The 22765-nt window shown below is 38.0% G+C and overlaps 1 protein-coding gene across 1 annotated transcript; it reads left to right on the top strand.

Moving 5' to 3' along the window:
• Window positions 1–79: 79 nt before the first annotated feature.
• rnf217 (ring finger protein 217) lies at window positions 80–22539 on the top strand. Its single transcript, XM_038293285.1, has 7 exons — window positions 80–1175; window positions 9828–10049; window positions 12727–12891; window positions 13037–13134; window positions 13219–13322; window positions 16266–16337; window positions 17658–22539. The coding sequence occupies exons 1-7, from the start codon at window positions 177–179 to the stop codon at window positions 17738–17740; spliced, it is 1743 nt and encodes a 580-aa protein (XP_038149213.1). The 5' UTR covers window positions 80–176; the 3' UTR covers window positions 17741–22539.
• Window positions 22540–22765: the final 226 nt, after the last annotated feature.

The raw sequence follows: 22765 nt of genomic DNA, 5'->3' as shown, positions 1-22765 counted from the left end.
AGCAGCATCCCTTCTCTCCACCACTAGGTTTCCCATCAGCCTATCAGTGCTCTCCTCTGTGCTTACGTCAGCACCGGGAAGCTGCTGTTCGCTTTGTTTTGTTTTGGTACAGGGAGTTGGAGGAGCAGAGGAAGGCCGACAGAAGAGGTCTAGCTGGTGGAAGACCTGCTCTCTAAATGGGGAGAGCTAAATCGGGGATGGAAGATGACGAACCGATAGCTGACGCCCGGGAGATGCCAATCTTTATGAGCAATTTGGAAGAGGGAAGGGAGAAATCGTCCCACAACCGTCCAACGGGAACTTCCATCACAGAAGGTGAAGCTCACCTGCAGTTTGTGGACCTGAACCGACCTGTCATCCGGTCCAACTCCCGGTTGTCCCTCGATGGTGTCATCGGGAGGACGGGGAAGAAAAGTGGCGAGAGAGAGAGGGATGCAGAGGGCAACAACAACAACAACTGCAACAGCGGAGGAGTCGGAGCAGCCAGGAGGAGAAGGGCGAGCGCCGTGGAGGTTCTGAGAAGGAATTTCGGAGATAACAAGTCATCTTCTCTCTGTTTAAGTACAAAAAATCGGATGCAGTACGGAGTGGAACATGGAACAGGCGGAGAAACTAGTATTAACATCTCTAAGGGAGTACGTAGAGTACAAAGTGGTGAGCGTCAAAAGTCGGATGTTGAAACGGGGGAACCTGGTGATAAAAACGAACCACCCTCTATTGACTTGACTTCAGATGTTACAGGAGTTAAACTCTTAACTGTTAGTGATAAACGCCATCTTAGAGCTGAGGATGAAAGCAACACGGTGACTGTAGTTGAGTCCTGTAGTGCCAAAGAGCACGTCTATTGTACGGTTTACTGCATTGCCAACGAATCTCAACGGACAGACGCTGAAATCACGGACCGTCACGATGACGCTGCTTTATCGGGGGAGACAGGAACGGGATTGGAGGCGGTAAATGTTGGGGGAATGGGCATCGAACAGGCGATGTACACGCTGGATGACCTGGTGGACCCATTTGGAGACATGTCCCACCGCTTGGAGCGGGTGCAGGCCGGTGCGGAGAATGGGATGAAGTGTTGTCGGGTGTGCCTGGAGGAGAAAACCAGCGCACCCCTGCCCTGCTGCGGGAAGGCCGTGTGTGACGAGTGTCTGCAGCTCTACGTCAGCTCCCAGGTTGGTGTCAGCAGAGGTTTTTTTCCCCCCTTTCTTTTCTTTGCATCAATGCTGCTCTATGCCTAACATTTATTCTACACACTTGCTTACAGGCATATCCAAAAACAAAACATCATATAAGTCTATTAATTCAATTCTGTCATATTAAAATTAGAAAATAATTTATTAAATAAATCCATCCGCTGACTGACCACATATTACCCTACATATTTATAGAAAATAGAGTAGAAAGGAAAAGTGAGGACCTTTGAGTTGATTGTGAGGAAAACTGCATTCAAGAAATTTTTTATGAGCTACCACATAGATGTATCACAGATATGTGCAAATATGTCAACATCCTTGAGTTAAACTGCCTTCTGAGTCAAATCAAAATTAAAAAGTGTTTCACCTTGGGTATAAGGAGATACTGTTCTCTTTTGTAGATTAAGGTATTTTTTTATTCATTTAGCAAATGAAGGTCCAAGAGTCCATATTCCTTGAAGTTTCAGTAATGAGTTGGTTTTTATCAGCTCTAAAGTCAGCATAACAATTTTACAGAAAATTTTAGATCACTCTTGGTTTTTTTTGCTTATTTTTTAATTTTATTTTTTTTTAGCTATACTTATGCTCCTTACTGCCAAGCTTAGCAATGCTGCTAAAACGACTAGAATCATTACAAGGGCTGGGCGATTAATTCCATTTGCAATATAATCACAATAGAGAAACACAAATGTCAAAACGCAAAGGCACTCAGTTTTAGTCACAATAGATCTAACAAGGGTGAAACACTAAATTTCTCCCTTAGGTGGCGGTGATACGATGACTGCCTCCTAAGGGACAGAAAGGACTGCCACCTCGCGCAAAAGGGAACAAGGTGGCAGCTAGCTCATAGATCTTTGCATTGTAGAAGAAGTATGAGATTTTTCATCAAATGTTACAGCAAAGTCCAGCAGCACTGGATTCTGGACAAGCAGGCTGTCAGGCTTATGAAAAAAAAACCTTGTAGTAAAGGGGAGTGGTGGCCTAGCTGTTAGGGCATAGAGCTTGCAATCCTGAGTTTGTGAGTTAAAGTCCCACTCCCACAGACTGCTACTCTGGCTCCTTAAGCAAAGACACTTAATCCCACACTGCGCTGCACAATGGCAGTCCACTGCTAACCAAGGGGATGGGTTAAATGCAGAGAGTTCATTTTGTTGCACTGTACTTGTGACAGTGTAATTACAATAAAAACCGCTAAAAAAAGAAAGGTCGACATAGTTGTGCTTTTATAAAGGAAAATCCCAATATTGCTTGAAAATAATCACAATTTTTATTTTTGGCTTAATTTTTCAGCCCTAATCATTACAACCGGGCTTCCTCAGCATTTCAGTAGCTCCACAGGCCTATCAGTTCTATGCCATACTACTCTGATAAAGGAATTGTTCCATAACACTTTTCAATGGGCTACAATTTCAAATTTTAAGTACCTGTTTAAATAAATTGATCCAATGTAAAATAGTATAGATTTTTTAGAGAGAGTATTTTTTAGTTTTTGGTAGCTGTAATCACAATTTCAACTCTTGAAAGGCTTCATTTTTATGCACCAGTCTATTCAATTCAGTTTATTTATATTGTGCCAATTCACAACACATGTCATCTCAAGGCACCATACAATTCAATCAGATCATACAGTCAAATTGATTTAAAGTTTTCTATCTAAGGAAAACCAGCTTATTGTATCGATTTATTGACTTGAAGGCAATCCCTAAGCATGCTTATAGTGACAGTGGAGAGGAAAAACTCCCTTTTAACTGGAAGAAACCTCAAGCAGAAACAGGCTCAGTGTGAGCGGCCATCTGCTGAGGCCGACTGGGGTTCAAGGAGACAGAAGCAGAGATATAAAAGTCAACTGTCATAATGTGAAATTTTCTATATTTTGAAAAAGATTTCACATTTTCAGACGGTATATTTACTAAAAGCAGGATTACTGGCTGGCTAACTGTAGGTTCTTAAATTAAGTTTGACAACGCTGGTTCACTTCCTCTCTGGGTTTGTCGCCATGGTTACCATGCTGGAAACCTAATCTTCTCTGGAGCAGGCTATGTTTCCAGACTGGAGGTCAAGAGCATTAAGCATACCTCTCAGCAAATCAATAAATGAGAACAATGAAAGGGGAAATTGAAAGCAGAGTGAATAACATTTCCTTTTTAGTTCTCAGTGATTTTTGGAGGGACTTTCACCAGATTCTCTTTGTGATGGATTAATAGGTCCTCTTCTTTTCCAGTATGGGACACCAGCTTTGTAGAACAGCGAAACCCTGCCTTAGAAACAGTTACTGCTGGGAAATATTCAGCAGCTGGTTGATGAGTCTTAAAGCACGTTCTTCTTTGTCGTGCTTCCATGCACTATATTTAGCATCTCAGAGGAATTTAGGTCCGGCTCACAGTTCTGGGAAATGCACCAGGAGCTGACCCCACATGTTTATAATATCTAGATTAAAAGTCAAACCTAAACTCTTCAAGATAAACTAACAAGAGGAGCACATGTGAGTTAACTAAAATGCCAGAAGTCAGCACCCTAAGGTCTCTTTGTCTTGTGATTAAGACCTTTTTCGGGGAATCTAGGTCAACAAAACCGAAAAAAAAAAAAGAATAATAAAAGCTCAAATAGTTTATGTAACAGCAAGCTTTATAAACTGTGAAAGCTTTTTATATCCCACCTTCAAACTGTTTTCTTTCAGTCAGAGCTGCACCATCTGCTGCTTATGTAATTTAACAAAGAGAAAAATGAGGGTCCAGTTCTATTCTGGGTTAATTCCCATCATTTTTTCTCCCTCTTTCATAAGATGGTATCTTCCAAACACTTTCCCAGGTTTAATAAACATTTATGCAGCTTCCCAAATCACTCAGGCTGCCTGCAAGTTGCAACCCTAGCTCTAATCCGCTTTGATCGGTTTGCATAAAACTGTTTAGTCAGTCATTCATTCCAAGTAGATTTTGTCCTCAGTCATGTTACTTTGATAACAGGTCCTGAGCTGCAGCGCAAAGTGCTCCATCTGATACGCAAACTAAGAAAGAAAGGAGCCGTTAATATGTTTGCCTGAAGGTTTTTTTTTCTTATTCTCGTTAATGCACCACAAGCTGATTTTAGCACATAGGCTTGGTGTGCAGTATGTGGAGTAAGATGGGGCTTTGTGGAGAAATAAAATCTTGTTGCAACAAATCAAAGTTGCAAAATCCCTGCTGTTTTCAAGCCTCTGGGTGCTGGAGGAATATTTAGGGAGAGTACAAGATCTGATATCCTAAAGCACAACAGCTTCATCACTGCCATTACTTATTAGGGAAGAAGTTAGTTGCTGATGATTAGTTTATAATCAGCAACTCTGGTCAAGTTGTTAGTCAAACACATACAGGTGGGTGGTAACACAATAACAAGACTGTCAGAACTTAAAGAGAAGCAGCTTTACCAACTAATGGTTATTATTATCAATTATGATGGGGGTTTTATTTTTCAAAAGTACGGGAGTGACAAAATATTATACATCAGTTAAAGATGAAAATCACTAAATATTGCTACCAATCCTTTGAGGAATAACAATTTTGCAATTTTTTTTCCCACAGTTGGATAACATTTAAACTGCAGTATTTCCATTTTGGACCTTTTTGCACATCAGATGTTAAAGCTCATCACATTGCAGCTTTTTAGCTTGAATAGATATAGATTGAGAGCAAGAATAAAGCAGCCTTCTTTCAGCTTTTTAATCAACATTTCAGACTAAAGACACTATGATAAAGGTGATTGTCTTATATGAACCCTGCTTGCTTTGATTCAAATCCAAACACGTCATATCAATATAGGGACAGCCTTCATTAAAGCAGCTATGAACTCCACTGTGTACATTTGGAGGATGTGAGGATGAAACCAATGAGCATATTTTAGTTGATTGGCTTCTTTGTGGTTCCACTTGCAAAGCTGTTTCTACCGTAAAAATAAAACAAATATTTTTGTTCAAATTTGAAATGCTTCTTCTAGTCACTAATCCAAATTAACAACTAATGGAAGATACACAATTAATTAAATCGTTGTTTTGGGAAATAGTCCTTTAGATGAAATGATTTGGCAGAAAAAAATACCCTCTTTTTATACCTTTAAAATTAGTTATTAAAATATATTGGTATACCTTTGTAAAAAAAAATAATAAGAAGAAAAGAACAAAGTCAAAATAATCAATTACTTAAAGGTATAGTGGAGGATTTTCTCTTTCCGGGTGGATCATCTAAATAAGTGGTTCTCCTAATTGTCAATCATTCTGGTGATAGGTTTATGTAAGGCTGTACCACGTAATCAACTACAGCTCAAACTGTACGACAAAACCGCAGGGTTTAAAAGTTCACAGCTCGCTATGCACGTTCTCACACTGTGCGGCCCGACGCTCTGATGTGACCCTACGATGGCCAACTGAATTTCAAACATGATTTCCTCCAAACTTTACGATTCCTTATCGGGAGGTGGTCGTTAGAGGCTGATCGCCCCTCGTTACCCCCTGTACACTACACTACACAACGCACGACGAGGCTGAAAGTAGGCCTGATCGAAAAATTCTCACACGAGAATTGGCCTGAAAAGGGCAAAAATAATCGTATAGTGTGTGCCCGGCTTTACCGGTGGTGAGTCTGACATAGTGGAAAAATTGCAAATCTTCTTTTGGAAAGTAAGCCTGTATGAGCGATGCAAATAGCAACTTTTAAACAGAGCGTGCACGAGGAGAAAGTGAGCTTGTGCATGCTCTTGCAAGTATTTAATAGACGTTCCCTCTCTGGAGGTACAGGGTTGTGCATGTGCATTTTTTTTTTTTTTTTTTAAGTGGAGGGGGCGGGTCTTTTCAAAAATTTACGAAAATCCTCGACTATACCTTCGATTATTTTAATCTACATGAAACAACAGACCTCTTAGGTGTTTTTTATTGTTTTTATTTTTTCTGATTTGTTTCCAATTTCTGTTTTTTTTTTTTCTGTAAATTATACTATTGATCTTCAACTCATGTTTTCTAAGCTGTATGTCATTAAACAACTGTCAATAAGGTTCAAGTGAAATGCTATGAGCTCCACTGGCTAACAGGTTAATGATCTAAGGTCAAATATGGACATTAAAAAGGGGAAGGATTCTAAACTAATTTGGAAATCTCACCAAACTAGTGTTGCAATAACTCAAAGCCAAGGCATATGCTTAATAATATGCTTAAAAAACTGAATGAACTGACCCAATGCTGCAAATGAAAGTGGGACAACATTTCTTGGTAGTTTGTAATGGATTAATTCATCTAGATAAAAAAACTGCTGGATGTTATTAGTGTTGAGGTGGTGAATTATCAAGGGATTCATTTTAGTTTGGAAAGTAATGGGAATGTGGATTTAGATCAATTTTAAGGAGTCAGTAGCTAAAAATAACTTCCCTTCATTCTTGTGTGAACTGTAAAGCTACAGTGGGGGTTACTTAAGGTTAAATAATTATAGTCAACATTAAATCCTGCAGATTTCCTATAATTGGAGCCTCCTCAGAATAAAAGTATGTTTCCAGGAATCAAAACTGTAATTCAGAAATGCATCAACACCTGGATATTATTCCGTATCCTTTACAGCAAGTTCGTTGACCTAGTTTGTTTTATACTGTTGATGCAAACTGTTATTTGAGACTGAACACATTCAGCCACGGTGTCACAGCGTCCGCATAATGCGGCACACGTTTGTGAGAAAGAACCCGTCAAACCAGCCCTACCGGGCAGTGGCTATCAGAGCTTTGGTGTTATGGTTAAAAACAAACATCACGGCTATCACACCTGCAAGGATAAATGTAAATATTAAAGTAAATGGTGCTTTTTGTCTGTACAGGTCTGTGTATGTTTATGTACAGGTGCTGTAGAAGATATACGGCATCCATAAAAAGGTGCGGATAGTGTCCAAGATACACGCATTCTGATGACTACCTTAGTAGATGTCAATGCAACATGTCTCTGAGGGGATTTATAGATGTAATGTGTAGAAGGTCAGATGACAGAAAATAACTTTATTTGAAAAAGTAAGAATAAACATAGGAATACGAGATGCCCTTAGAGTGGAACCTGGACAAAGAAGTGAGCTTGATGGTTAAAAAGTAACAGGATAGTTAATGAGAAGTTCTCCTTATGATCCTGACTGTTATGCCATAAGGCCAAATTAGAGTGCCCTGCAAAGGTCTTCATTAGAGCTGCATGATTTCAGAAAGCAGGCAATTAGGACCTTACTGCTTAAAATTGTGATGGTGATACATATAAAGTAAAGTAAAATGCATTTTCTGGATATGTTTCCTGTTTTTCTATTTTTTGTGAGCTGAACCGTTTCAGCACAACTTGTGGGATTCAACAAGAACTCATCAAGGCTTTATTTTCACGTTTCCATGAAAAAAAGCTATTTGTGGCTATTTGTTGATGTCTGCATCTCCCCCAGAGCTTCTGTAGCCCTCCTGGATGGCTAACTGACCATCCCTCTGCTCTCCTGGATCATCTGTTTTTGTAGAAGGCTATGTTTTGTTTAGTTTGCAGTAGGGATGCAGGGAGCAATTAATTCTTTTTGCAATATAATTGCAATTTAGCAAAATGCAATTTTCAAATAAACCACTTTGAGTCACATTAAATACAGTGGTGGCTGATCATAAATGCACTAGGGCTACATCCTACCAACACAATTAACTTGAAGACATAAAAAACAAATAAAAATTAAATTATAAGATAAAATATTTAAAAATATATTATATCTTTTTTTTATAAGTAAAAGATAAATATTAACATTTTAATGACGAGTAAAGCTGTTCCGTTTGTCGTCGGATTGGCAACCTATTTCCACCCTGGGTCGCAAAAATCTTTGGCTATAGACTCTCGTTAAAAGTAAAACTTATCACTAGAGAAAAAAAAAGCGAACTTAACAAGATAAGCAGGAGTTAAAAGCGTTTGGACCTGATCAGAACATCAAAGTTAACCAGCAGTCCAAAGACAGACGGTACACTCTGTCTTTTTCCAGGACCTGGTTTAGTTACAAGGCTTGACTAACTGCATTTAGCAAGGCTAACGCTTTATTCTACTTACCCTTTTTCAAATGTCAGGATCTGACCCAGCAAGGAAGACAGGTATGACAGATTTAAAGCACTTTTTAGAAAAGGCAAAGAAGCAGGAACAATCTAGGTTTCACAAATAAAATGGAAAATAATATAGTGTACTTTTTCTCTGTGTTTGTTAATTTGCATAGTTGCTCTTAAATAAACACATTCTTAAAAACTAAATAGTCTTTATTAATTAAAAAAATGTAAGGATGACTAATAGCTTCTCCATTATCAAACTGGTACATTATTTTTTTTTTATGTTTGTGACACAATATTGGACCATGCAAAACACGGAGCTTTGCCTTCTCAAAGCCTCAAAACGGCAAGATTTATGTACAAAAAGTAAACCTTTACATGAAATGATATTTTGTTTTTATCATTTTTTGTTGTTGTTGGCATTCATATAAATATACTGGTGTGGTAACTTAGTATACGTTTGATTGGTTTTTTGGTACACCTCTATTTTGAATTTATATCCCCCCCCTTTTGAGAAAACTCCACCAGCCACCACTGATTACATATAGCAGGAACAAGTTAAATTGAGTATGCCATTTTTTCCCTCCAGCCCTTTGGGTGGTGTTAGTACGCTTAAAGTGGGTTTGCCACCACATAGAAATGCAGACACAGTAGAAGCTCTCACACAGATCCAGCCATGGCAGTAGAATTAAAAAATTTTCACACAAAGGTTACAGCAAAGTCCTGAAACAATAGACTCTGGAACTGACCCCCTCGAGTGGAACATCTACCTACAATCAAATCAGAGTTGCAATATTGGTTTAAAATAAATCTTTCAGCCCTAGTTTGCAGTGGTGCTTTAACTCTTGACGTTTTTATTGATCAGAAGTCTCTAAAGAGGTTTCACAGAACCGAGGCCTTTACTCTGAGCTTTAATTACACACAGGTGGATTCTATTGAACAATAAGCTGACTTTAGGGGATTTGTTGCATTAGAGTTTCTTTAGAAGAATCTTGATAGAGGTTCAGTAAAGCCAAAATAAGGGAAATAAGGCATCTTTTATTTTTTGTGGAATTAAAAATGTTTTTTCCAATTTGTGTTCACAGTGTATCACATGTAATAAACGTGAAACAGTGCGATTGGTTGGAATTCTCTGCAAGACTGGAAAATGGTTTTCAAATGTTTTCAAAATGGTATTCAAACCCAAAAAATAAAACATGAGTTACTGCAAAATGGAATTTCCCTTTTGGTATTAAAATTATTTTTTTTTATTGAATATACAGCAACTTTAAACTTGATTATTTAAAATGCTCCACTTTTTGTTTATTAAATAGCAATTTTAGGTCAAACTTCAGGGCCAGCAGGCTTTGTAGAAAAGGTAATATCACTATTAGTGCACACCTGTCAGTTCTTTGACAAACATTAGCCTCTACTAATCTGCTATGCGCTCCTTCCATTTTGAGGTTAATCATTCATCAGTTGTGTGAATTGACTTAATATGTAGATCCACATGTATCAAACCTTCACGTTTATTCACGACTGAACAGCTGATGCTGCAGGAGAAGCCTGGATGTGTTCCTCTTCCAAAAAAAATGTGTTTTCTTTCAGGTGAGAGAGGGAAAAGTTCTCATCAGCTGTCCAATCACGGAGTGTGCCGGCAGCCTGGAGGAGGGATTAATGATTTCTCACTTGAGCAATGAAGAGGTGGCAAAGTACCGCTACTTTTTGGAGCTAAGTCAGCTGGACTCAAGCACGAAGCCCTGTCCCCAGTGCAGCCACTTCACCTCCCTGAAGGCGCACAGCACAAACCGCTCAGAGCACAAGTACAAGGTAAGAGCTCACGCTCACCTTTGGAGGTTTTAATGGCAGAAAGGATGATGCTGCTCACAGGCTGTGGTGCATACTTTAGTTTGTCATTTCTAACCTCCACCAGGAAATGACCCGAGTGACTTTGATTGTATTTCAGCTCACATTAGACACTAACATATGGCGACAGGTCTGTGTGTTCCGGTCTAATTGGCAGTTAGCAGGCATTTCCACCTGCCTCCACTGACCGCTCGTTATCAGATCTCAGGATATCGGGGGAATCTAATATACGGTTGCTTATGCTTTCAATCCATCCACATTATATCTTCTGCTTATGGGATTGGGCTGTTAAAGTAACACATCCAGTAGCAAAACAAAGACATCTCTCTTTTGAAGATCCCAATGCATTTAAGACAGGAGGGAATGCAGAAGTCCTAACCAGTTCTGGATTTGGTCTAGGCAAGGCAAGGCAAGGCAAATTTATTTGCATAGCACAATTCAGTACAAAGACAATGCAAAGTGCTTTACACTATTAAAATATAGGAAAATAAAACACAATCAGAACATGTAGAAGAAAAAAAAATAAATAAATAAAAAAAAAAAGATGCAGAAACAAGAAAGAACATTAAAAGCAGTTGGACTAAAGAAAATACAAAAGAAAGACAAAAAAAAGTTGAACTAATGATGTTTCTGTCGAACTGTTTAACTAAAACAGTCGAAGGCAATCCTGAACAAATGTGTTTTTAGTCTTGATTTAAAGCAGGCATCCCCAACCTCGGTCCTCGAGGGCCGCTGTCCTGCAGGTTTTAGAGGTTTCCTTGCTCCAGCACAACTTATTTTAATTGAAAGCTGATTAACAGGCTTTTGATCTACTGCAATCATTATAATCAGCTGTGCTAAAGCAGGGAAACCTCTAAAACCTGAACGACAGCGGCCCTCAAGGACCGAGGTTGGGGATGCCTGATTTAAAGGAACTCAGGCTTTCCGCACTTTTACAGTTTTCTGGAAGTTTGTTCCAGATAATTGGAGCATAGGAACTAAATGCTGCTTCTCCGTGTTTAGTTCTGGTTCTAGGTATGCAGAGCAGGCTGGAGCCAGAAGACCTGAGTGGTCTGGCGGGTCAATACACTGATAGCAAGTCTGTGATGTATTTAGGTGCTAAGCCATTCAGAGATTTATAGACTAACAGACGTATTTTAAAGTCTATTCTCTGAGATACAGGTAGCCAGTGTAAGGACTTTAGAACTGGGGTGATGTGCTCTACTTTCTTAGTCTTAGTGAGGACACGGGCAGCAGCGTTCTGGATCAGCTGCAGCTGTCTGATCCACTTTTTAGGCAGACCTGTGAAAACACAGTTGCAGTAATCGATTTGACTAAAAATAAACGCATGGATCAGTTTTTCCAGATCATGCTGAGACATTAGTCCTTTAATCCTGGAAATGTTCTTCTAGAACAAGTGGGTCTTGATTACAACACCCTAGTGAGTTCTCTGTAGATGAAGATTCAGCCGAAGGCTGCAGAAAAGGTCTGGAAATAAAGTTTACATGACGGAGAGAATGTGGACATGATGAGTTCTGTCATTGGAGCTTTGATAATCATACATGCTGGAGGTTTTTGGATTTCTCAAAATAAATTTAGTTTTATGTGTGTCGTTTTAATCATGCTTCCTGCTGAGTAGAACCTGGCTGAAAACAAATAAAAGACTCTGCCTTCTGTCTGAGTGACTTTAGGCGCCGGTTAAAAAGTGAAACATCCTGCTAAAGATATCTGCTTAAATATGTGGTTGGGGTCAATGAAGTATGCTAACTTTACCGACCTTCAAAGCTATTTCTGGTGTTTACAATACATTTTTACTGGGAACTGTGGTATAAAAAGTAATTTAGCCACAATATAGATGTCAATGTACAAGTGTGGGGCTGTTGTGCTCTGATTAGTTTTAAGAGGAACTGCAAATGATATTCAGAACGATTGAATCAGACTAAATCCCTTCCCTTGTCCAAGAAACTCTGTAGGATTATGGATGTTTCTTAAAGATGCTGTTTTATAAAAGAATATTATTTATATTTTATTTTTTCTATAGAAGAATATTTTAAATTGTCTATAAATAATTAAAAGTGAAACTCAATCAGGCGGATTCTTAAAGATCACTTATTTTTTCTCTACCATATTATTGTTATGAGATGGATTCTGGAAAAGACGCAAATAAATTCCCTTCTTGCAAATTATGCACACAAAATCCCCTTGATAGACAAGGAAAACAAGCTTGTTTCACAATATTTAGGCTACTTATTGTTCCACAGAGTTTTGTTTTACTTCTTTTGTCTTTAATATTTAACATCCTCCTTTTGATTTTTATAATTTCAGGGGAAGTAAAGCAATAAGAATTTAGTTTTTGAACTCCTTACTACCTCTTTGCGTTTTATTGATTTTTCTGCAACAAGTGCTATCAAATGTCTAGCATTGGAGAACTTGAATGTGTGATAATTAAATAAAGAAGCTCATGGTTCTGGTAGTCTAAGCAGATCTTTGGAATATGCATATTGCAAACTGTATTATTGTGATGATAAGTGTGTCCTGCGTTGTGGAGCCTTAATTGATCCATCACTAATATTATATATATAGTTAATAATATATAGTTTTATCCCTTTTACAACATTTAGTTGTCTCTAAAATGGCAAATTTCCCTATTTTGTTGTTGTAGATCCAGTGCAGCAGCTGCCAGTTTGTGTGGTGCTTTAAGTGTCATGCGCCCTGGCATGATGGACTCAAGTGTCGCGACTACAGGAAGGGGGACAAGCTGCTGCGAACTTGGGCGAGTGTCATTGAGCACGGGCAGAGGAATGCACAGAAGTGTCCACGTTGCAAGGTAAAGAGGGCAGCGCCTGGGATTGGAGGCCTTTGAGCTGATGTTGCAGTGCAGGCTGAGTCTTGTCACTGCGTCAGTGCGGAGCTGATTTATGAAGGGAGGGAGCGATATAGAAAAGTTTTTTTTTTGTTTCTTCTCTCTTTAGATCCACATTCAGCGTACGGAGGGGTGCGATCACATGACTTGTGCCCAGTGTAACACCAACTTCTGTTACCGCTGTGGAGAGCGTTACCGCCACCTTAGGTTTGTCTCTGCTCTGCTTCTCGCTCTGGCTGCTCCGTTTTCTCTTTATTCTCTCTGACTCCACGTTTCACAATCTTGTCACAGATTCTTCGGGGACCACACTTCCAATCTCAGCGTGTTTGGCTGCAAGTATCGTTACCTCCCTGATAAGCCACACCTCAGAAGGCTCATCAGAGGCTCCGTCTGTGGTACGTTTTGCCTTCTAAGCTCTTTGTTCCTCATGTCAGGCAGGCTTAGTTGTATTTTAACAGAAACTATTTTGAAGTGACCCATTTAAACAGTTGAAGTGTCTTTTGTGGCTTTATTTTAACAGACAGACGTTAAGATGGTTAGTTTACTCTTAATTATTCTCAGTTGTATCACAGCAAATTGTCCGTGATCAAATGTTGCTACTTTGCTCTAAATCCTGCAAAACAAGATTTTTATTTATTTAGATCTTCTCTTAAAATTTAATAACTGTTAATTCCCCATGAAATCTATAATATACTATTCATTAATTTAAAGCATTCTTGAATTATTGAATATATTTTTAAGGTATTAAATGTATGAATATCCCGTCAAAAATCTAAATAAGAGTGATTAAATATAACATTTAATAATAAGTGAAGTGATTAAAGGACAATTAAATAAATTCACTTGAAATAAATATAATTAGTTGCGTTGTATTTGTGAATATAGAGAAAATAATATATCTATGCTACTTTAGGCGGGTGAAAGGTCACCAGTAGGGGCGTCAGCATTTACAATGCACTTTTTCTTCTTCTCTGACATAAAATCTAGATAAACCTTTTCATGTTTAAAGCCGGTAAGGACTGCTAAAATAATTTCTGTTTGCTAAGTAACAGAATTATTTTTTTATTTTCCAAGTTAACATAAGTGTCCCCATTTTTTTTCTTTATTTTGTAGAATTGCCTTTTAAATTGTTTAATTTGAGTGAAAGATTTTAGGTTTTCTCCCACAAGTTTCTCACAATAGCTGCATGAATTTTCTCTTGAGAGAACTGGAGTAGGTGAGTCAGGTTTAAATTTGAAATAAATGTATGCATCAGTATATATACAAGTTTTAAGTATTATCAAATACACTTTAACCGTTAGAGCTTAAGTTAGGTTCCAATATCTATTTCTAACAGGGATGTCCTCTATAGATTTGAAGGATTATCATGATGTTTTAGCATTCATTGCAAAACAACAAAAAGGTGTTTAGGAAAACATATGCATTGTGTTTTTGCAATAAATAGTGAGGCCTGAATGTCTGTTGCTTATAGTCAAACCAACGATCTAATTACTATGAAGCCTACAGTGATTTAATTTTAATGATGTAAAGAAGTTTTGCTCGCTTATTAACAGTGAAAATCAACCATTAAAGTAACAATCCCAGCAAGAGTTTTATTTTAGGGGGGATTTTTTATAGTGTATGCAAATCCCTGGTTTCTTGTTGTACAGAAGCTGTTACCATGTAGAAATTCAAAGTGACATTTAAGAGGGTTCAAGTATTTTTTCACCTGCTGCCAAACGTTAAATGGCATGTCTTTGTTGGAACGGATCAAGCTGAAATAAAAAAGCCTGTTTTAATCACCATTTGAGCAATCAGTTCCTCCCCATGGTCCATAGTTTAAATAAAATCCAAATTTATGTTGTATTTTCTTTAATATGTATCCTTACCACATAGTATTATTGGGTTTTAAAATATCTTAGAAACTCAAATCTTTGCAGTATATGTTTAAACATCGCTTTGTTTACATTTATCTCTAAGGAGGCAGGACTTGGCACCATTTGTTTTGAGGGAAAAAAAGCATTTCCTTAATAGAGTAGAGTTACAGAAATTAAAGATACTTCCTCTAAACGTTGAGTGTGAGTTAACAACTGATTTATTTATGAATCTTAGGTGTTTTACAGCTTTTCACCAGGGATGCCAATAAACGCAGAGGGCACTGTAGGCAGAGATAATGGCCGTGTGTCGCATCAAAAACAAAAGGTGGCAGCAGCAGCATGTGTGTTTTTTTTCTTTTATTGTCATGTTTGTTACCAACTCAGCAGAACTGAGGGCCAACGCTCTCACTTTTATGTCAGCCTGAGTCAACTGCAAACAAGAGCGTGCTCTTAAATCATTAGGATAATATCTTCACATGTTGGTTCGTGACGTTTTCCCAGCGTATCTGGATTAACAATGACAATCGCCTCAGTTTCCTAACAGTTTAGATTAAGCAAGCCTTTTTAATTAGTTTCATATCTCAAGTTTGCATCACGTTTTCACACCTAACTATATGATAGCTATAGCCAACCTATTTAAATAGATCTTTAAGTGGTACTTTCCTGATCCATGCGAAAACAGGATCCCCGCTTCAAATTCACTTTTTGTCCTTTTCACAGCAATCACTCTTGAATGTTGCAAAGGATTATTTGCCTGATCAGCAGTAGCAATACGGCTGTTTATACTTATATCTGAATTAAACTTTCATTAAACCATAAAACTTGAATGAATGTTAGAAAATAAAAAAGTTGAACTAATCCTAAACAAATGTGTTTTTAGTCTTGATTTAAAGGAACTCAGGCTTTCCGCACTTTTACAGTTTTCTGGAAGTTTGTTCCAGATAAGTGGAGCATAGGAACTAAATGCTGCTTCTCCATGTTTAGTTCTGGTTCTAGGTATGCAGAGCAGGCTGGAGCCAGAAGACCTGAGTGGTCTGGAGGGTTGATACACTGATAGCAAGTCTGTGATGTATTTAGGTGCTAAGCCATTCAGAGATTTATAGACTAACACCATGGTGCTACCATAACCTAGTATCTCCTAGAGGATGATGCATTCAGGGTATTAGTTTTCAGCCATACATGGCACTTTACACGAACGGAAGCCTTTTTCTTCCCACTGCCATTGGTGACTTTAGAAGTAATGGATCGCACTAGATTTTATCAGAGTAGAGGAGATGTATTTATGTACATTTCTACGAATAAGCGCTGATAGAGGCTTCGTTATCTCAGCATATAGGAGCAAGTTTTAGCCCAGTGAGAGTTGTTTACACATTGCAGCTCTCCATCTGCATTTAATGAGGCGCTTTATTTTGCAGGCTGTGGTGATCGTTGCTTGTTACAGTAACCATCCTACTTCCCCTGTTTTTACTTCTCTCTCTGCAGCCACCAAAGTGCTGATAGCTCCGTTGGTCCTCCTGCTGGTGATAGTGCTCGGAGCTCTCGCTTTGGTGATAGGTAACACAGCTGCACACGCAAACTCACACGCACACGCCAAACACTTAACCTCGAAATACCTCACCTGAGTCATGGAAACTTGGAGGTTTCTCTCAGCATAGCAAAGCAGCTGCTCTGAAGTCATGGATTCAAACCACACCTCTGATGATTATTTTGCTGAATCACATCTAGAGCATCATCATCCGTCTGGAGACACTCAGTAATGCTGAGTCATTCATCGGGTTGCACTGGGAGCTATTGATGCTTCAGCTGAATGTGATTACTGTTAATCTTTTTCCTGTGTTGGTAAATCTGACGGATGATCTTCTGAACACTAATATGCCGGGATGGAAGATTTACATTCGCTTTGTTAGAATCCACTTTGTGCCGCTATCTTTCTTTTTCTTGGCTCAATGTATTTTTCTTGACCAGATTAAGCTCGAATGTGGAAAAATCAGATTAAATCCTTGTCACTTCATTGAAACATCAACAAAAAGTAAAAAGTAGTAAGTAATCTTGAAATGCATACAAATCCACACACAGCTTTATTCTTGCTTTTTGAACTAATCAATGAAATAATTGTCTTATCTGATGATCAACACTGAAAGCTTTGTCCACAAATGGAGGAAATGTGAAAACAATTAACTTTTTCAGGAGCGGCTGACCATTAAGATTTACTCACAGAACGCATTAACTCATCCAGGATCTAACAGGAAAACCCAGAATGAGATCTAAAGCTCTGCAGGCTTCACTTCTCATTAAAAGTGGGAAAATTGTCCTCCATGGAAGGTTTCTAATGCAAAAACCACTGCATTTACTGAAAACATCTGATGATGATTCCACAATACCTTTGGGGAAAATATTCTGTATTGATCGCTGATACAAAAATCTCATAGAATCTGGCGTAAAGCAGAAAAGATCAAACATGGTGGTGGAATGGTGCAAATGCAAAGGCTGTGAAGGAGATTGTCTCCCTGAGGTCACGCAGGAGGACACTGATCTAATGTACAGCCTACTTTTATAAAATAGCTCAGCATAAAAAATAAAAATAAGGCTTTTGAAGTTGTCTAGTCATACTGCAAGCCTGAATTCCGTTAAGGTGCAGTAACATGGTTGTTCATGTCTAAAACCGCTCCAGTGCGCATGGGGCCTGGTTGGCTCAGATAGTCTTTTTCCCTTAACAAATAGAATCATAATTTACAAACTGCTTCTTTTTTTTTATTTGATATTAAAAATGAAAGCAAACTCTATGTAAACAAAAATGTTTCTTTTTGGCCATTTCTGAGGCTTTTTTTTACTTTAAAACTAAATAATTGCATCCATTTCATCCTTTCTGTCTAGGTTTGTTTGTTTTCCCCGTCTACTATGTTTGCAAAAGGAGGAAGAAACAGCAGCTAACCCGGGGCTCCGGACGGTGGATCTAACTATCCGTACACCTAGCCCAATAAAGGTGACACCCATCTCCTCAGGGACGGACACGCCAGCCTGAGACCCCAGAAAACTCTTATTGAGGAGACTTTATAAAATAAGCATTGGCTGTTTGAGTGGTACTTTCTGTTAGCAGAGTGAGGCCTTGATAATTGCACATCAACCCATCTAGTTTATTTAAATTCGCATGGGACTGCTGTCAAAGCACGGAGGCTGGATATCAAGAGAAGAGCAACCCAAACCTATTCGAAATGTACTTTGAGGTGACGTCTCTCTCTAACACCATTGCCACACAGTGAAGAATGAGTTACGGTCAGATTATAGCACACTCTCTGAACATTTCATCAGATTAATTATTTCTTTTACCTAAATTTAATCCGTAAAAGAAGAAATCTAAAGCAAAAGATCCAGTTTTGAGAGCATTTCAGTTGAAGCTAGATGGTTGAAGGAAGCTTTAGGAGAGTTGGATGAACAAACTATCCATAAACTCTTCATGGAAATAAATGCCAAACTAATTCTGGGCTTTTTTTAAAAAAATGGAATGCTTTTAAGATAAGATGTCTCTACCACCCAGCTTTGGGTATGATTTATTTTCCTGCCTTTCAAAAACATTAGCCAAATATCATTAGAAGAAAGGTTTTTGTGGTCAAAGATTGAGCCTTTTGGCCCCAATAATAAAAATTGTCTTTAGAGGAGTAATTTCCTCCAAGCTGTTAGCATGATGGTGGCAGTATGATGCTATGGGGCTGTTTTGCACCTACTGGTGTAGATTTAAAGATCCACCAAAATGTGGGTGATATTTGGACAGAGTTGTGTATTTCAAAGGGATCATTATCTGGGACAAAACCCCAGCAGGACAATAAATGTTAGAGTTCTGAGATGGCTCTGAGCTGCACTCTATGGTGAGTTTTCACACTGGTAAAATAATGATTCAGATCTGTTATTAAAAGCCCAAAATGAAAATAGATATTTATGACAGGCATGACTGTATGAAAAGGTCTGAGCAGAGCTGTTGGGGAGCACAAGAAAGGAGCCATGATAGGGAAATGAATCAACCAGAGTTTAATCTGTTCAAAAGTGGAAATTTCCCACTGAAATCTGACTCAAATACCGAGGAAAATATGGTCAAAGAAGTGTTTCATGAGACGAACCGGGACCTTAAATATTTAAAGTTCTGACCGCGACATCGACGTCCCTCCTGCTGTTTTGTGTCCTGGCTCCCTGTCTTTTCACCCCTGCTATTCGGCTCCACATCCAGACCTCATCTTTGCTCTGCCTGCTTACCCTCTCATCAAAAGCCAAAAAGAAAAGGTAGCTATTGCAAAACAAAATGCTGAATGTGGAGCAACATACAGTTGATCTGGTCGCTTTGTTGTTTTTTAAAAATCTTTTAGTATTTAGCATAATTGATGCTCTGAAGTAATATTCACACTCCATGAACCTTTTCACATTTTGTCATGCTAAAAATCCAAAGATTAGCAAAGGAAACAATTTAAGGTTATTTCCCCTCATCACCCTTACAATCAGATTGTATTGAGAGCGTCTGTAAAAAAGGATTACCTCAGGTTTGCATAAATAGGCTTCATTTAAAGCCTTCCTTTGTAGCTCTGGCTGAGTCATTACCCTGCAGGACAGTCGGATCTCATTCCTCCCAGGATTCCACCGTAGCAGCTCCATCCATCCTCTCATCTTGCCTCACCAACCCCCTGTCCCCCGCTAAAGTTTATCCAAAAGGATGGCATGTTCAGGGGGATATGCAGTGGTAGTTTTTCTCCAGACATATTATGTATGTAAGCCAAAGATTTGCAATTATAACATGACAAAATGTGAGAAGGTTTGAGAAGTTGTGAACACTTTGGCAGGGTGCAGTATTCCACCTAGGGAAGAAAACTAAAGATTGCATAGTGAGATTAAATATGGTAAAAAAGTACTTTGAAGGATTAAAGACAATACTATTTTTTATTTATATTATGTAGTCTGGGCAGTGCTTTACCAATGAGTTCAACAGGGTTTTATATAGATTTGTTATTCTAGAGGTTATCAGATTTTTATACGTTACAAGAAGTTATGCAGGAGGACTATTTCTCTTTATGAACTTGGGTCAGTTTCCTCAACACTGAGGCATGAATGTAAAGCCTGGAGCTCTGCAAAGAATTTACATATATATACATAGTATATAAAAGAATTAAATTTTATCAGATTGATATATGGATAATGGCTTATCATGCTCCTGGGCTTTAGATATGCAAAAACAGAACATTCATCAAGTCACTTACACCAACTTACATTGATCTGTTGTTTTTTTCTTCTTGCTCTCTTAAATAGAGTTTTAAAAAATGCCCTCATTGAAGCTGGAAAAAGATGGTTTGAATTTTGTTTTTTGCATCTGTAAATCTGTAAAAGTTGCAGCACTGGACCTTCATTCAACAATTAAGGAGATTTATCTTTATGCTTTTCTAAGATTTCAGCAATGCAAAATGTTTTAGTTGAGCTTAATCCCAGGAATATGACCCATTTTCTACATCTGAGTGTTAATAGGTGTCATAAAAAGTTACACTGTAATGAGAGAGTTCACTAAATACACTGATATTATGCATCCTTTCACACTGCTTTTAGTTGGACCAAGCAGTCCTATGTAAGTCTGGGTTGAATCCTCTCAGGAAGTTTGTTTTGTGTTCACTGGACCCAGAGCCCAGCCTGTACATTGGCCAAAGAAATTGCTGAACAGTAGAGCAGATTCGAAATGCTTCCTGGTAGGCTGCCTCACTAAACAAATTGAATTCCAGGAAGCAAAGTGCACAGCTGCTTCAAAAGGAGATCAGAGGCGTTTTAGTGTTGCCAACCTCGACTCTGTTTCCCAGCCTGACTCAGCTGGATTATGAACCCTTTAAAGGGGTCAGAGGGATGATATGCATGGGTGAAAAGCAGAGTGATAAATATCAGGGCTTGAAAACTGTACGTCTAAGGTTAAATGAGAAATGAAATGCTTTTACGTGTTTTATTCATACTGTTCTCCTACTTCTGCACTGTTAATTAACAGCTGTTTTTTTTCTTTTAAAGTTTTTGTTTATAAAGAACGTGTGAGTTTAAATTGCCACAATTAGACAGAGATTATTGTCATTCCCTACATTCTTTACGCAATGTCAGAACATTTTTTTTTTTTTTACTATTATTTTGTGCCATTTTACCAGAGGGTTTTCATTTGCAGTGCTTTGCAAAAATACTCATTTCAAAATGTTTCACCCAGCAGACACAAACTACAATGTGGTCTGTTGGGAATTCATATAAAGACCAACAAAAACTAGCATGTAATCTTGAAGTAATGGGAAAGTTAAAGCGTGGCATCCATTTGTATTTGGCTCCCATGAGTCAATTCTTTGTGCAACCATCTTTCAACAGCTGCAAGTCTTTTGGTTCATCTTTCTAGCTGCTTGCATAACTATACTGAAGATTTTTGCCCAATTTGTTTTTGCAAGATAGGTGAACCTCAGTCTGTGAGGGTTAAATCTGGCCCAGCAGCATGATGCTAACACCACCGTGTTTCAATGTAGGGACTGTTTGTCCAGGTTGATGTGCTGTGTTCCTTTTTGGGCATACATACATTTTTTATTTCTAGTTGATAACAATGGCAAATAATTGCACGAGGGTTGTTTTACTGTTATTAGATCAAAGAGGGTTTAATACAAAGCAAAACATGCTTCAGTTTTCTCTTTTGTTGAATTTGAATAATTATCTTAATTTCAAAAGTCTTTGTTGGTCTTTTTAGATAATGAAATGCATAAATTTATATCGTAACACAAACAAATGTGAAAAACTTTAATAAGTATGAAGATTTTTGCAACTCACTGCAGGTAGGCTTTCTCATCACTGAAATTACAACTGTGCTAATCTAGCCTGTCGCCAGATAAAGAACTTTAAATGAACTTGAATTTTGAAGACATTATTTTTCCCTGACTGAAATTGTATTTTATGATCAAGTTTTTCTTTGTTTTGTTGTTGTTGATGCAAATTTATTAGGGCCATATTAGCTGTCAGCTTAGATGTAAATATATATTTTCCCATTAAGACATGTTGCGTAAATGGTGCCATCACCATGGCTGTAGATCAGATTATAAACTTGTGTTTTTAAAGAGAATGTATCACAGTCTGGCCTTATTATATATTTATTACAACGGCAAAATTAAAATGCAAATAATCATACATGAAAATCTTATAAAACTAAATGAAGCAAATGGTAAATACATTTCGGATCTTGTTGCTGACTGTTTACTAAACAAAAGGCAATAAGTATATGTTTGACATCCCCAAACCACAGCCAGGGTGTAGGCTGCATCCAAAACCTGCCTGTAAATTTGCACGTCTAACGGTCACTTTATTTATGGCTCATGCTTTTCTTCACTTGGGGGAAAAAGAATAATAATGTGTTGCACTTTGAGCCCTGCCTAAAACATTAGATCTCCTGTGAAGGAGGAAATGTGTAGGAAGTTGTGTCGCCTTTAGCTAATTAAATGTCTGCATTTGGGAAGCGAGACCTTACAAGTCGTCACTGCTAAACCAGTAAAGGTGGATTTATCGGTAACCTCAGGATGGTATACTATCTATATATATATAGATTTATATAGTCACTTTTATTTCAAGTATCTCTTTACAAGGAAATGTTCAACAAACCAAACCGTTTTAACCGAAATGCTGCCACTGTCAGAGATATCTGCTGATATTACTGTTGCTATCTTAGCAAAGGCACAGACACTATTTTATCTACGAATTTGATGGACAATAAACCAAATGCCAAAAATGTGGAGGTGTTTTTCTTTTTACCCTGATTTACCAACTGTTAAAAAAGCCTTACTATCTCATTCATCAGTCTGAGTTGTGATAACACTTCTTTGTCACTAGAGGTCACAATTGTGCCATAGTAGGAAAACATGGGTCACATTTTTTTCATTTTATCACAAATTGTTTAGCCTGCAGAATTGTTTAAATAGTTTCCATAAGTCTAAGTACAACTGACTGAATTCCAA

Source organism: Cyprinodon tularosa, unplaced genomic scaffold (genome assembly GCF_016077235.1).
Source record: "Cyprinodon tularosa strain WSP-4 unplaced genomic scaffold, ASM1607723v1 ctg323, whole genome shotgun sequence".
NCBI classification, from domain to species: Eukaryota; Metazoa; Chordata; class Actinopteri; order Cyprinodontiformes; family Cyprinodontidae; genus Cyprinodon; species Cyprinodon tularosa.
Note: the sequence above shows the minus strand (reverse complement) of the source record. Positions and strands in the feature narration are given on the sequence as shown.